At 56.4% G+C, this 15,069-nt stretch overlaps 4 protein-coding genes across 4 annotated transcripts; 2 read left to right on the forward strand and 2 right to left on the reverse strand.

The window, feature by feature from the left end:
- Positions 1–765: 765 nt before the first annotated feature.
- On the reverse strand, positions 766–4,261 carry CCMA1212_006218 (WD repeat-containing protein 82; the record flags this gene model as incomplete). The annotated part of the gene is made up of 7 exons (XM_073703452.1): positions 766–1,562; positions 1,627–1,861; positions 1,928–2,069; positions 2,110–2,179; positions 2,732–3,172; positions 3,242–3,899; positions 3,971–4,261. Coding segments are annotated over 7 exons (2,634 nt in total), but the record flags the coding sequence as incomplete, so codon positions are not given.
- Positions 4,262–6,357: 2,096 nt separating this feature from the next.
- CCMA1212_006219 (putative secreted lipase) lies at positions 6,358–8,432 on the forward strand (the record flags this gene model as incomplete). The annotated part of the gene is made up of 4 exons (XM_073703453.1): positions 6,358–6,509; positions 6,570–7,203; positions 7,278–7,592; positions 7,656–8,432. The coding sequence occupies 4 exons, from the start codon at positions 6,358–6,360 to the stop codon at positions 8,430–8,432; spliced, it is 1,878 nt and encodes a 625-aa protein (XP_073557959.1).
- Positions 8,433–10,384: 1,952 nt separating this feature from the next.
- On the forward strand, positions 10,385–11,393 carry CCMA1212_006220 (Mitochondrial oxaloacetate transport protein; the record flags this gene model as incomplete). The annotated part of the gene is made up of 2 exons (XM_073703454.1): positions 10,385–11,060; positions 11,149–11,393. Coding segments are annotated over 2 exons (921 nt in total), but the record flags the coding sequence as incomplete, so codon positions are not given.
- Positions 11,394–11,907: 514 nt separating this feature from the next.
- On the reverse strand, positions 11,908–13,142 carry CCMA1212_006221 (Cytoplasmic tRNA 2-thiolation protein 2; the record flags this gene model as incomplete). The annotated part of the gene is made up of 2 exons (XM_073703455.1): positions 11,908–12,997; positions 13,054–13,142. 2 exons carry the CDS (start codon positions 13,140–13,142, stop codon positions 11,908–11,910), a joined length of 1,179 nt encoding a protein of 392 aa, XP_073558018.1.
- Positions 13,143–15,069: the final 1,927 nt, after the last annotated feature.

Below are 15,069 nucleotides of genomic sequence, written 5' to 3' on the forward strand. Positions count from 1 at the left end.
TCTCCGACTGAAATATACATCAGGCGTAGACTTAGTCGATACCTGGGCAGCATAGACAAGTAGCTGAAGGCAGGCACTTGCTCAAGACGTCGCCAGCCAGCGCGAGGTGGTCGACGGAGTCTGTGTGATATCAAGGACCATCGTCCTCTGGACTCTTCTCTGTCTTTGATTGTCTCCGCCGGCTTCCCCCCTTTGAAAGCGGCGCGTCTTCTTCTCCCTTTCTTTGTGTGAGGTACACCAGGCAGTTTTGTGGCAGCACTCTCATAGCCGTATTCGACAAGCTGGTGTCAGCAGAGATTCGCCGCATAGTACGGCTACATGTGGACGACCGAGACATTCTACCTCATACCGATGCCGCAGTTGAGAGAGCCATCCAGAGGCCGAGATTCACTTTCTTCCGGCAAAGACAGAGAGCAAGCGATTATGTTTCGCGCATTACCTTTCCAACGTGAACTATGAATGGCCCCAAAAGCAATGAATGAGGAACAGGACGTGCTAGAAAAACAAGGCATCGAGTTCGAAGTGTACAGGCAGAATCTCATCAAGTCTGTCAATGGGATTGCTTGTGGAGGACAGACGTACTCCCTCAGTTGACGACGCCGCCACATCTATAAAGTATATACATCTGAAACGAGCAGTAAATCGTCAAGCTCACATGACGCCGGGTATCTACATAACCTCTCCTTTCCCTCTTCCCTCATCCATCAAAGAGGACGGATACAACACAGATCACACACGCCTCCCTAAACCACCGAGACTCGCATTCTATGCATGAGGATCCGGCAGCCAGAGGACCAAGTCCTGATCGGCCGTCGCGAAAAAGTTGAAGCGCGGGTTAAACGCCAGGACCGCCGCCTCTCTCTTATCCGGCAGCGTCCACGTCGGGTCCAGCACCTTGCTCTCGGACGGCTGCTTGAGCGTGTCCCACACCAGCACGTCCTGCTTGGCGCCGCCGCTGAGCACGAAGCGCCCATCAGGCGCGAAGCAGCACTCGCCGCTGCTCTCGAACGCGCCGGGATCGGTGGGCGACGGGGCGGCGCCGTTGGCAGGGAGACTCTCGCCCGCGGCAAGGCGCCGCGTTCCTCCGGCGGGCCGGCGCAGGTAGGCTTTCAGGTTGCCCTGGAAGGCGTCGAGGAGGAAGTGTCCGCGGCCCTTTGTGCCGACCAGGATGGTCTTGCCGTCGTTTGAGAACTCGAGCTTGGTCCAGCCCTTGAGGAGACACTGGGAGTCGACGCTGCGGCACTGCTCCACAATGTCGATGGTGGTGAAGGGCGCCTTGTCGTAGTTTCGGACGTCGTACATGAGGACGGAGCCGCTGCTGGGACAGGCGACGGCGAAGACGGTGCCCGAGGGGTCGTAGGCGGCGAGATAGGGCGAGCGGAGGAAGAGCTGGCCCTGCCAGTGCTTCGTCTGCGTGTCCCAGAGGCGGACGGTGTTGTCTTGGGAGCAGGAGATGAAGTTGTCGCTGCCGGGGTGGACGGCGAGGCCGGTGACGGCGGCGTCGTGGCCCTCAAAGTAGCGGATGAAGGAGTTGTCGTGGGTGGCCAGGTATCGGATGGCGTCTATATGGGGAAGAGGTTTAGTTTGAGCAGGCGGTCCAAGGGAGAGGGTCAAGGGCGCAATTACGGTTCTGCTTGGTGCTGGCGTATATTATGCTGGATCGGGTATGTGTGAACTTGGCCAGCTTGACGCCGTACTTTTTGCTCAGCAGGCTCTTGTCGTGGCGGCCCTCCCGGACGTTGTAGATCTGGATCGTCTCGTCGCTGGCAGACGTCATGAGCAGCTCGCCGTCGTCATCGTAGTCGATGGAAAGAACGCGAGGCTGCGGCCGGCCTTCTTTGATGTCGTCTCTGCGCAGCAGCTGTGAGAAGGAGTCAGTTCGGGTTTCCAATTGACGGCACATAGACGCAGTGACGAAGACACGGACCTTTGTTGGGCGAAAGCTGGAGACGACGTCGCTGAGGTTCGACACGGGCGCGCTGGCGGCCAGGTTCCGCGAGATGTTGAGGGAGGGAGAGCCGTTTGAGCCGGCGGGAGGATCGAGGTCCATGGGCGTGGAGGACATTGTGCTGCTGCGTCGTCGCCGAGTCCAATCGCTTCAAGCTGGACCGGGAGGATGCGACTTTGTTCTGATCAGGCCCCAGAGGCCGTTGGCAGCGCTGCAGAGGCTCCCTCTGGTCTGTCGAAGCTACTGTAGCTTATCTGGTTGATCTTGGAGCTGGATTGATGTCGTTGCGCAAGTTTCGAGTCTCAATCGCGGCGGATGGAGCGGTGGCAGAGGGGAGAAGATGGTTGGGAGGAGGTTGTTGGAGGGAGGGTGCGGAACTGCTGTTGGTGTTTTGAGCTGGAGCAACGACGTCACGCTTTTTTTTTTTTTCGGCGTGGTCGCTGCAGACGCCAAAGCACGTGCCCGGAGGGAGCAGGTTGACAATATCAAGCATACATGTACACCGCATATATTGTCAATGTAATATATAAAGGAACTAATTCTAAGAAAGAATTCTAATTCTGTGTATGTGATACTGAAGCTCAATTCAACATGGATCTATCTGCAATTGACCTTGTTGCAGCTCGTTGTGTAGCTGGCTGCGCCAAGCATCGCATCAACACCAAGGCTGAGCATCCCGTACAAGTCAACTCACACACAATCACAACTTCACTTACAGAGATACAAGTCACTCATACGCCACCCCGAGCAAAACACGGAAATTCCCATTTCATCTTCCCCCACCATCTTCATCTCCATTCCTCTCCAAGGCCTCACCACCCTCCAAATCCCTCTCCTGCGCACTATGCTGCGTAAACGCCCTCTCCACCAAGATGCCGCCCCCCTTGAGCTCCTCCAGCTCGGCCGCCACCTCCGGCCCCTTTTGCGCGCACACCTCCGTCACCGTCCTGCTCGTCTCGCCCGTCAGCCCGCCGCTGCGGCTCAGCTTGGCCCAGTCGTGGTGCTGCAGGCTGCCCCTGTACCCACCTCTCCGGTCGGAGCCGTTGTTGGCCTCCGAGGCGGCGCTGCGAGGGTGCGAATGCGTGTGCGAGACCACGGAGCGGACGCCGGCACGGAGCGTGTCCCGGATGGCGACGAGGTGCCGGTATATAGGGGGGAGGTTGGCGCAGAGGATGGCGCCGCAGGGCTCCCAGGCGGAGAGGATGCCGAAAGAAGCCTCGTCCCCTGAACTGCCTGTTAGTCTTGACAGCTCCCGAGAGAGAAGGGCATCGTCGTGAGAAAGTCATCACTTACACGTGAAATCAGCAGACGCAACGCCAAACACAAACGTCAGCCTCGCCGCACTAATCGCACACGTCGCCAGCCCAACGCCAAACATGAAGCACAAGATCAGCCTCTTCTCCTTGGCCGCCTGCAGGCCCAGAATGACCGGGATCGGCATCATGAAGATCCACAGATCCGTCGCCATATTTGTCACGTTGGTGAAGTACGTAAAGGCCTCCTTGTCGATGCAAGTTCCCCGGGTCTCGTCCCACCAGGCCTGGATGGGCCGGCAGCCGAAGCCCAGGACGACCTCCATGACGACGAGCCAGGCGCAGACGAAGCAGGCGGTGGCGACGACGGCGAGGCGGAACGGGCGGGTGACGAAGATGCGGTGGTAGAGGGCCAGGATGGAGAGCTTGGTGGAGGCGATGGCGATGTCGTAGAAGTGGCTGAAGATGTAGTCGCCCTGGTTGGTGTAAGTCTTTCCTTCATCATCAGGGGGGTTAGTGCGAGACTTGCCTTGAGAAACATTTGCACGCTGTGCCTGGGGATGGCTTCTATATGGCGGCCAAGCCCAAACGGGGGCCCTTTGAGACATGCAGTCAATATCTTTCCGAGCGAGAATATATCGTAGCACCTTGACATTACCATATACCAGCCCAGTGACACACTCGGCAACGGCAACGAGCTTCAAACCCATCAGCATCCATGATCTCTTGCTGTCTCGGCCAACCCTCCCCCTTTCTCGACAGGACATACCGTCGCAAAGAGCATCAGATAGTCGGCATACGCAAACCCCGACTGCGCCGTCGCCGCCGCCCACAGCCTCCACGACGTGCTCAACGTCTCGAGAGCAATGGGCACGGCGTACATGGCGGTGACAAGCTGCGTCTTGGACTCGGCCAGGTAGTCGGCACTCAAGGTCGAGTTGGTAGCCATTTTGTGTGAGTATATTTGTGTTTCTTTCTCCGCTGTGGGTTTCTCCGACTTGACATCATCTGAGAAAGATATGGCGGTTGGGTAAAACCGCAGCAGAACGGGCCAGGTTGCTCTGCAGCCGTGTCATGTATCGCTATATATATATGCGTGCGTATATGTTTCGAAGATTATATACCTTGCGTCGTCAGGTAAACTGTATCCCCGTCATTCGAAAAGACGAGAATCGAATCGTCGACAGTCAATCGCAGCAACGGCGCCAGCCCCCGGCTGAAGCCGCAATGCGTCACTGACGATGTTTCATCGCTCGCCAGCAGCCAAGCGCACATCACCAGCATTCTGTACAGATTCAGAACCAAGAGATCGGGAAGGCCAAGGGAGAGCGACAAAGAGGGTAGATAAGAAGGAGGGGAAGAATATGATGGGTGATGAACCACCCATGGGCCACATGCAGTCTAAGGCAAGGCATCAATCTCGTGGGAATTGATTCGACGGCTTACATGCAGTGCTCTCTTGGATACATGTAGCATGCCAGCCTCCATCCACATCCACGGATCAATCAAAGACCAGCCACCACTCGACCGTTGAATTCCGCTGCTGTACGGAGTACAGATACAAGGCAGCATCCATCGAATCGCCTGTTGGGGTCGAGCATGCAGAAAGGGGGGACCCTCTTTGGCTCCTCATGCATCTGGTGCTGCCCACCTGGACGTCACTGGATGATCAGTCCTGGGAATCCAACGAATGAAGGACCAATGTGCAAGAGCCAACATGGTAGCATCTTTGTCGACGAGGCTCTACGGTGCAGAGCGAAAGAGGAGGTGGAAGAATGTGGAAAGACGGGGACGAGGACACGATCTAAGGCTACATGCACATCCAGCCTCGACCCGATGCGAGGGGCTTCAGAAGGAAGAATGGAAGCGATAGAGAAGAGTTTCAAATTCCTTCATCATCCCCGCCTCACCTCGCCGCATTCACTCGTATATGCATGATATACACCTAGTATTATGGTATCTTTGCACGGGCATGGCCCGCATTTCCGTCTACATCCCCTATTCAACCAATGCCTAAGGTGTCTTGAAATACCACCTTTCAAACAATGGATTAAGTTTTCCATCTACCAGTTGCGAAGTAGAGATCCAGGAAGCAGCCTCTATGCGCCATTGTCCAGATCATTGTAAAGGCTGCGTCGTATTACGCCATTCTTCAGCCAGAAGCAAGGGTCTGGGCATCCATGCATGTAAGACGGCACCCAAAGGAGGGCAGCCCGCATACAACTACCTACACGTACATGCAGGTAGAGACAACTGAACGATTCATCAACACCACCACCATTCTCGGGGGGCAGTACTGATACAGCCATGGACGTTGTCGGAACGCGTCTGCATGCATATGCTGAACGGGGCTGTCTTGACTTTGTCTCTTTCGTTTCAACTGTCTACAATGTACAGCTGTGGGATGTGCATCATGTTATTGGCCTCTTGACTCAGCTCAGCTGTTCACTGGCCGAGACAATGGATGCGACTTGAAGGAAATCAACAGTCTCAGTCTCCTATCACATGTCTCGCATGACACGTCAATCATCCTCTCAAGCGTCAGCAACTCCATCACGCGCAGTCAACCCATCATCTCCTACCCTGAATCAACCAGTTATCTCTGCCTTGAAACAGACAATGAAATATCGCAACAAATCCAGATCAACTGACGGTCTCAAACTCCGCTCTTCAACGGCAAGCAGCAACTCCCTTGTCCACCAGGGATTCTCACCCGCATCTTGAATCTGCGTCGCGCCGCAAACACATACAATGACAAAGTCAGCAGCAGATCATCCAGCCTCCATCACCGCTCATGAACCATCCCTATTTTCGTTCAGCGATTCCACCTCCTCGTCTTAATTCCGACATGAATCCTGGAGGATTTATTAGCCACTGGCTTTGTCATTCAACAGACGACCGGAGCGTCGTCTCGTATATCCGATCCCGCACATGCACGTCTGTTGGCCGTGTGCCATCGACAATGATCGACCTGGCGCGAGTGAACCGACAGGTCTGCCAGTTGGCGAGATGAACGCGTCTCCGATATCTCATGAAATTCCTACTCCTTCTTCCTCTCTCTGCTTCTTTTCCTCTCTTTCATGAAGTTGCAAACTTGATGCATCGTCTTACTTGTTCTCTCCAACACTCACCTCCAAACCAGCGACAATCACCACGATGATACGCATCATCAGCTTCATCCTCCTCCTCTTCGCCACAACCACACACCAAGCCCTCGTATCACCCGCCCCCGGCCCTCGCATCGACCTGGGATATGCCGTCTACGAAGGCCTCTACAACGCCACCCTCAACCTAAACATATGGAAAAGGTACACTCATCATCCTTCTTTCTCCATAACAAGATACAAGGCTCACTCACACAACCACAGCATCCGATACGCCGCTCCGCCAGTCGGACACCTGCGATGGCAAGCCCCCCAGGAACCCCCCCAAGCCGCGACCCCGAGCCGCCTCGTCCCGGCCACGGCTCAACCGCCCTGGTGTCCCCAGTCGGGAGCCTACGGCGTGCCTTCAGTCTACGGCTTCAACTCAGCCCTCGGCGACGAAGACTGTCTCTATCTCAACGTCTACGCGCCGCCTCAGGCTGAGAACCTGCCCGTCTTCGTCTGGATTCGCAAGTTCCCTCTCCTCGTCATCATCGCATCAAAGTATCTTGAATCTAATATATGTATGAACGCAGACGGCGGCGGCTACTCCGTCTTCGGCGCCGCATACGACCCCAGCGCCCTCATGAGCACAAACAGCAACTCCTTCATCACCGTCGAGATCCAGTACCGCCTCGGCGCATTCGGCCAGCTGGCCTCCCCCGACGTTCGGCGGCACGGCAGGCTCAACGCGGGGCTCCTGGACCAGCGCTTTGCCCTGCAGTGGGTGCAGAAGCACATCGCGAGCTTCGGCGGCGATCCTGGGCGCGTCACGGTTGGCGGAGAGTCGTCCGGTGCGGCATCGGCCATGTATCAGGCGCTGGCGTATGGCGGGAGGGAAGAAGGCCTGTTCAGCGGCGTATGTTGCTCTTGGTTCCCCTGCTGCTGTCCTACCTTATGCTGGGCTAGGGCTGGGAGACTGACGCCGTTTAGATCATCTTGGCGAGCACATACGTGCCCCCCATCTACCCCTTCGACCACGAGGTTCCCGCCGCCCACTACCATGTCTTTGCCGAAGCAGCAGGCTGCGGGAAGCATTCATCCTTGAGCAACCACTCGAGCGTATTCGACTGCCTCGTCGCCGCCGACACCGTCACCCTGCAAAACGCCAGCGGCCTCGTCTCGACGTCCGGGGGCTACTTTGGCAGCTTCGCCTGGCTGCCCGTCATCGACCACGACTTGATCCAGCACCGCCCCTCGGCACAGCTTGGCTGCGGCAAAGTCAGCGGCAAGCACCTCTTGATCGGGGTACAACTAAGCCTCTCCCCTATTCTCTCCCAAGTCCTCTCTTTGTATGCTAACACACTCCAGACCAATGCCGACGAGGGCGTCCCCCTGACCAACCCCAACATCACCACCAAGCCCTCCTTCGACGCCTTCCTCTCCTCCACCCTCCCCCATCTGACAAGGTCCGACATCTCCGCCCTCGACCGCATCTACGACACGGCCGCCGCCCAGCCCGGCAACAGCGGCACCCGCTTCGACACCCTCGGCGACGCCGGCCCCACGGCCAACTCCGTCTCGGGCATGGCCACGGGCATCCAGCAGACGGCCTTTAACCTCGCCGCCGAATCCACCTTTCACTGCCCCTCGCAGTGGCTCGCCGAGGCCTTCAGCACGCCTGGCTCCGGCCGCCGCGCGTGGAAATACCAGTACTCGCTCGACCCGGCGTATCACGGCGCGGATCTCGGCGCGTACTTTGCCCTTTCGGATGATGGCCCTCCGAACCGCGGCTTCCAGCACACCTTTCGCAGGATCTGGGGGCAATTTATACTCGAGCAGAACCCTGTCATTTCCGTGAGCGATGCCAAAGCGGGCGAGGCGAATGCCACGGTGCCCATTGACGGGAGTCGCCCTGGGGACATGGCGTGGCCGGCGTTCAGCGCGCAGAACCAGACGTTTTTGAACCTCAACACTACGGGCGGCGAGGTCGAGCTGGTGACTGTGACGGAGGAGCTGAGCTATTACGTGCGCGGGGGGGAGGGCATTGTGAATTCGTTTCGGCTGGCGGATGGGAGGACGTGGGAAGGGGGACGGGGGGAGAGGTGTGGTTTTTGGAGGGCTGTTGCGCCGAGGGTGCCCTTTTAGGGGGGGGGTCTAATCTATGTTCTTTTATCTATGAACTTGTTTGTTACTCGGATGGATGGGTTGAAATAGAAAAAGGGTGGATCGGGTTTTTGCCTCTGTATATGTCGAGGCATCAAAGAGTCCAAGGCCCGTGTAAGTGAGCAATGAGTGAGTGGGCATCCCACCCCATCTATGCTTTGCCCTTACCATCCATAAAGACGTGGCCATCTGAACAATCAAATGGGCAGCAAACAACCGCTTATCCTGAAATTCAAGCATAACAGTTTCTATTTCAAACGTCCCGCAGTTCGTTTCCCACGCGGCACTCGGGAACCATCTCTCACTCACAGCCACCGACACCCGTCCATCTACCAACCATGCTTCAACATCTCAGCTCTCCCACCCCCGCAAGACCAGTTACCCCGTACGGAGGTCCTGACCAGAACACCGCTGTCCAATAATCTTGTTTGCAATGCGAAATCTGTTTGTATTTCGTATGTTTGCCCCTTAACCGATAATCCGCACCCGCACCCGCACCCGCACTCCAACTCCCTTAGCAGCGGCTTTCATCGGCGCAAACTTAGAGTACCTGGGTAGGTTAGTAGTTTGTATGCTTCAGTCCCGGGGCAAAAGATACACGCCTCCGGATCGAAACCCCACGACTTTTACGATTCTGAGTGATATTTGGCGGGGTGCACAAGGGACATGGTTCCGAATCGGATGCAGCTGCTTCAAATTGATACTGATTTCTGTGAACTTTGTCTATAAATGGATTTCACGGGCAAATTGCCCGTCAGATGAGAAGACGGGGGGAAGCCCTCTGGCATCCGATCCAATCGAGATAAGAATTCATCGTAAAGCAGGTGCTATACCTAAAGGAAAGACTGATGGCTCTCGCAGTCGGCCGCGTTACGGCATCAGTTCATACAGGGAATGCGGCGCTGTATTCCATCCATTGGACTTGTACAACCACCGTCCCACGGGGTCAGGAACAAGATCAAGAGCCAAAAGAAGCCTCTTCAAGTGTAAAACAAGCAAGCCTTTTTCCCCAATCTAACAGAGAACGAGGCTGAGTAATCCAAGTAAACTACGCCCAAGCCACAGCGTCTTAATCGCCTCCCATTCCATCATCCCGCCGTCAAACCATCCGTATTAGTCGATGCAGCAAAGCAACGGATAAACAGGCAGTAAGATCAACACCGTCAGCTTATTACCCGTATCAATTCCATCCAACCAGCTAGTATTAAAAAAAAAAAAAAAAAAAAAAAAAAAAAAAAAAAACCCCCATTTTTTCCCCCCCCCCCCCCCCCCCCTACCAACATTGCTCCGTCCACCAAAGCACCACCAAAAAAGCTCAACAACTTCCCACTCTCCGTTCTTCGGCCTCCGGGGACCCTCTTCTCTCCATCACCTCCAACCGCCTTTCCCTAATCCATCTCCGCCTCATCACAACAGCTCGCAACCGATTCGCTTCTCCACAATCCATTTCAGCGCGGCAATCCGGACCCTCTCCAAAAAAAAAAAAAGGGCTGGCGCTGGCAGCCATTGCTAGCCGGGCCGCCGTCATCGGGTTGCGCGCGCGCACTTGGAGCAAAATCCCCCAGAATCGGCGGCTTTCCCTTGCAGACGGCGATCCGACATTCTCAGCCTCTCTCTCGTCTTACGTCTCTGTTCCTCTTCTACTTTCTTACTTCGTACTTGTTCTCTTTTGCCTTTTTTTTTCCCCTTTGCTATTTGTAATTGATCTTGTCCTCTGCCGCATCCGCGTAACCCACAGGCAATCGCAGCCTTTCGCCAGTTCCCGCAACCTCCTCGCAGCCACACTGAAACTGCGCGAACGGGCGTGAAACCCAAGCAGCTGCGCCGCCCATGTCCACCACAATCGGGTACGACAGAGCATTTTTGATCCCATTCAGCCCCTCTTCCCCCTCCCCCTTTATTCCTCCAGCTAACACGAATCCCGCTCCAACAGCGGCTTCGCCGCCGGCGCCCTCGCAGCCTGCGGCGCCGTAACAGTCACCCACCCCGCCGAAGTCCTCAAGATCCGGCAGCAGCTCCAAGGCGAGCTCCAGACAAAGGGCGCCCAGCCGCAGTACTACCGCGGCCCCATCCACGGCATCAGCGTCATCGTCAAGAACGAGGGCATCCGCGGCATCTACCGCGGGCTGGGAGCCGCTTACATCTACCAGGTCCTGCTCAACGGGTGCCGCCTCGGCTTCTACGAGCCCATGCGCAAGGCCACCGCCCGCCTGTTCCTGGGCGACGAGGCCAGGCAGAACCTCGCCATCAACGTCTTCTGCGGCGCCTCCTCCGGCATCCTCGGCGCCGCCGCCGGGAGCCCCTTCTTCCTCGTCAAGACGCGCCTGCAGAGCTATTCCCCCGTGCGGCCCGTCGGCACGCAGCACAACTACCGCAATGCCTGGGACGGGCTGAGGCAGATTTACCGCGGCGAGGGCTTCACGGGCTTGTACCGCGGCATCACGGCCGCCATGGTCCGGACGGGCTGCGGGAGCTCCGTCCAGCTGCCGACGTACTTTCTCGCCAAGAGGCAGCTGGTCAAGCACGCCGGCATGGAGGAAGGGCCCGCGCTGCACCTGGCCAGCTCCTCCGTCAGCGGCTTCGTCGTCTGCTGCGTCATGCACCCTCCCGGTGAGTCCTCATCTTCCCCTTCACATTCTCCTGCTTTGCGCAATTCCGCATGTCCAGGGGAGATCCATAGCTGACACGCCAAACGCAGACACAATCATGTCCCGCCTCTACAACCAGCACGGCAACCTCTACAGCGGCATCCTCGACTGCGCCGGCAAGACGATCCGCACCGAGGGCATCTTCGCCATCTACAAGGGCTTCATCCCCCACCTCGCCCGCATCCTGCCGCACACCATCCTCACCCTCTCCCTGGCCGAGCAGACGGCCAAGCTCGTCCGCAGGGTCGAGAGCCGCATCCTGCCCATGCTGGGCTACGAGGAGGAGCGCCTTTAACTGTCGAGGCACGGCCATGTCGAAGAAATAAAGAAAGAAAGAGAGAAAGAATTTCAAGAAAAGACAGACGAAACGAGACTGTGAGAAAAAAAAGTTTGGGGTCTTGTGTTGTTAACCCCCGATTTCGCCAGCCCTGCCGTCTAAACGCAGGGCTTATTGTTTATACTGTTCATTTTTTTTTTTCATCACGCATACTTGTATACTTCATCTTTGTTGGGATACGCTTCGTATGCTGCACATCTTTTCGGGAGCGGCAGAGCTCCGGTTTTATAGATCACGGGAGTCTTTCAGGGTCTTTTCTCTCCTATACTTGGGAAAGAGGAAAAGAAAAAGGGGGGCACAAGGCAACGGGGGATTGGGAAAAAAAGCTCATGGCGGCATGGTGTTTCTGCACTTGGAGTTGGTAGTCTTCACGAATAGACCTGGGCGCACCGGACGCCCCTGAAATGTGATTTTCTTCTTCTCCTTTTGTCTTCTTCTTCTTTTTTCACTTTTTATTTGGCTTGTCCTTGTTCTATCCTCCCAGTGAGCGCTTGCATCCATAACACAGCTTCCCCTCGTCAGAACTCACACCCCCCTCCGCAGGATCGTCCCCCAACTCGCCAGCCCAGGTCGAATCGCCCTCGTCGTCCAGCGTGATGCCGCATAGGCGACAATACCGAGACGTCACCAGCCGGTCCAGCTTCCCCGCGGTGCGGACGACATTCGTCACAATGCCCGAGTAAGGGCCCTCCACGCCCTCAAAGTACCGCGCCATGACCTCTTCGATGCTTTGGTCCTTGTGGGAGACGACGCTCGACGGCGCGTTATCAGAAGGGACCAGCTCCTGGACCGACGGCGTGGTGCTCAGATACGTCATGACTTCGGCCTTGAGAATCTCTCGCAGAGGATAGTATATAGGAAACTGGACCTTGGCGTCGTCTCGGCCTTGTCCACCCACATCAGTCTCGTCCGCGCCCCCGTATGTGCACACGGTAAACGGTCCGTCGTTGATCTGCCAGGGCACAGCAAAGCCCCTCCCATTGGCAACCTCGGACAACGTCAGGCTCGCCAGCGCAGTCGTGCTATGGCCGAACAGCAGCGCGGAATAAGACCTCTCCATGGCCACGCTCAGCAGAAGATGTCGGACAAACAGCCGGAGACAGTCCGCGCGCGAAGTCACCGACGGCAGCGAGGCGAAGAAGCGCCGCAGCCGTTCCGTGTCGTTCTCGCCCTCGGCGGCGGGGGCAGTAATGGCCGGCAGGGTCGTCCAGTCAATCGTCTTGAGGCTGAAGACCTTGCTCAGATGGACGCATTCGAAGGAGACGTTGGGGAATCTCTCGCGGTACTTTGCGAGGAGCTTCTGCGCAGGGGTGGTGGTGTTGTGGTGGGAGAGATCTGTGTCGATGTGGATGACGAGGGGCTCAAAGGGGGAGGATCCCTTTCTCGAGGCGTGGTATCGGGCTTGTTTGTCCAGGATCTGGGTGAGGACTGTGGACGAGGGGCCGAAGGAGAGGCCGGCGACGTAGCGCCGGGGCTCCGGGCGTGAGGACGTTCTTGTCTCGCGCTGGAGGACGGTGAGTCTTTTGACGGCCTTGGAGTCGACGTAGTCTATGAAGCAGTCCCTGGTAGCGTGTGAGTGTCATGGGACTCGATGGGTGTGAGTGAGTTGTGTGCGTACTGGCATGCTGCGACATTGCGCAGTTGATAGGGCGCATCTGGGTTTTTGCAGCGCAGGCAAGGCCGGCTGGCGACTTCTGGGCCCGCCATGTGAGGTTCTGTGAGAGTGGAGTGGTGAAGTGTGATGTAGACGGGGATGAGGAGTATGAGATTGGAGTAAGTGATGTCTGTGTAGAGGATGGCGGACTGAGTCAACGATGTCTACAAAGTTTGTCCGTGAGCCTCGATGTGAGAAGCTTATCGACTGCCGCCGTTGGTGTTGGTCAAGATGCGGAGCAACTGTGGTTGATTGCCGTGCTGACTTTGTGTCTTTGGCTGTCCGACGGTTGAACCGAAGGCCGGCAGTCGGTCGGCGTTTTGTGCTGGTGGTGAGCAGTGACAGCTTGAGATTGGCGAGAGTTTTTTTTTGTGGTTGCGCCACGGTGAGAGAGTCCAAAGTCCAGTCGGTTCACTAACACTGGTTGCCTGAGGTAAGCAGAGACGAAAGCAGGTGCTTCTATGAACCTTGAATCTTTCGAGTCTCATCACCCCCGTCTCGATTACTACCTATGTGTTACTATGTTTCTTTTTGTATTTTTTTGTGTTGAGCATCCGCACTTTCAACCGGGTTTGAAGAGTCGTTTCATTATTTCATCCGCATCCGAACCCAGCATCCGCATTGCAGGGTAGCGGTTGAAGTACTGTAGAAGTGCCTCAACGGGGTACCTTCAGTTTAGCCCCTGTCAGTTGCTATAATTGCCCTGTCCAACCATGCCCCGTGCAAAGTAGCGAGACGAATCATGCACGGTGCCGTGATATAGTAGTAGCGCTCGCTTCAGCAACCCATGTCCTTGTTTCTGTTTGTGTTTCCGTCTCTATTATTCTGTGGACTCGCATTGAATACCGGGTATTGACAGCCCTGTCCCATCTGGTCACCTAGTGTACCAGTACGGTATCTGTATCGCGCGGCTAGATGGAGGAACAAGCTGCTCCGAGTTGGCATGCAAGCCGCTCGGTCTAGATGCAGCCATTCTTCAGCCACACGAGCAGACTCGCACCTTGTTCAACCGCCAGAGCACAACAAGAGGCGCGGCTATTAATAACCAACTCCCTCCTTGAGCCATCTCGTCCCATTCCAGCGTCCTCACAAGCCCTGTGACGTCAAAAAGCCGCGTATCCTGGCCACCTTTCTGCGGCGCTGTCCTCAATCCATCAGAAGAGTCCAAGGCAACTGTGAGCATAGTCGACAGCAGCAGCCCCGAACCTTGTCAATTACGCCTCGAGTCGACACGCTTAAGCACAACCCCAACTCACCTCTTTTAACACTGACAACACAACATGCCACTCAAGCCACCACTAATAACACGACGACTATATTAAACCCACAACCCCGGTCCATTCATCTGTGTCTGTTTCTAATTCCTGAGCCTGTTTCACATCCGTTCGCCCCTTTTGTCGAACTGCCGCCCTCGGCCCAATCATCGCGCCCCGACCCCTGCTGCATTCAGTGCCGGCGCAAGGCGACTCGGTTCGAACCATCCACCTGTCGCGCCTCGAACACAGACGCCCGTGCAGCTGAAACCGACCAAGAAGCTCCTCCTGCTGCTGCTGCTGCTGCTGCTGCTGCTTGAACCCGGACTGAACTCTCAACTGTTGAACTTGACTCTCTAAACGCCAGACTATGGTCGTTCAGTCGGCCACGCGCGCATCACAGCTGGGGGACGGGACTGCTTCCACCGCTCCACGCACTACTACTTATTATTGCTTCTTCATCGTCACGTTGTCAGCCTGGTCGCGACCCTAGGCTTCCTCTTTTTTTTTTTCTTCTACGCCCAGTAAAAAAAAAGTACGAATACGCTGTTCGCCGGCGGCCCTCGAATCACCCGACCCGGAAGCCTGACATTGCCATCGTCATCGGCATCGCCCTCGCCTGGCCGCGGCCGCCTGTTGCAGACTGCAGCGCTTCGCCTCAATTGTTCTACCGGCTGCCTCTGCTCGTCACTTTCAAGGCTCTGTTATTAGAGGCTCAACTCAAGAC

The sequence above is a fragment of the Trichoderma ghanense genome (genome assembly GCF_004382785.1).
Source record: "Trichoderma ghanense strain CCMA-1212 chromosome Unknown scaffold_7, whole genome shotgun sequence".
In the NCBI taxonomy this organism is placed as follows: Eukaryota; Fungi; Ascomycota; class Sordariomycetes; order Hypocreales; family Hypocreaceae; genus Trichoderma; species Trichoderma ghanense.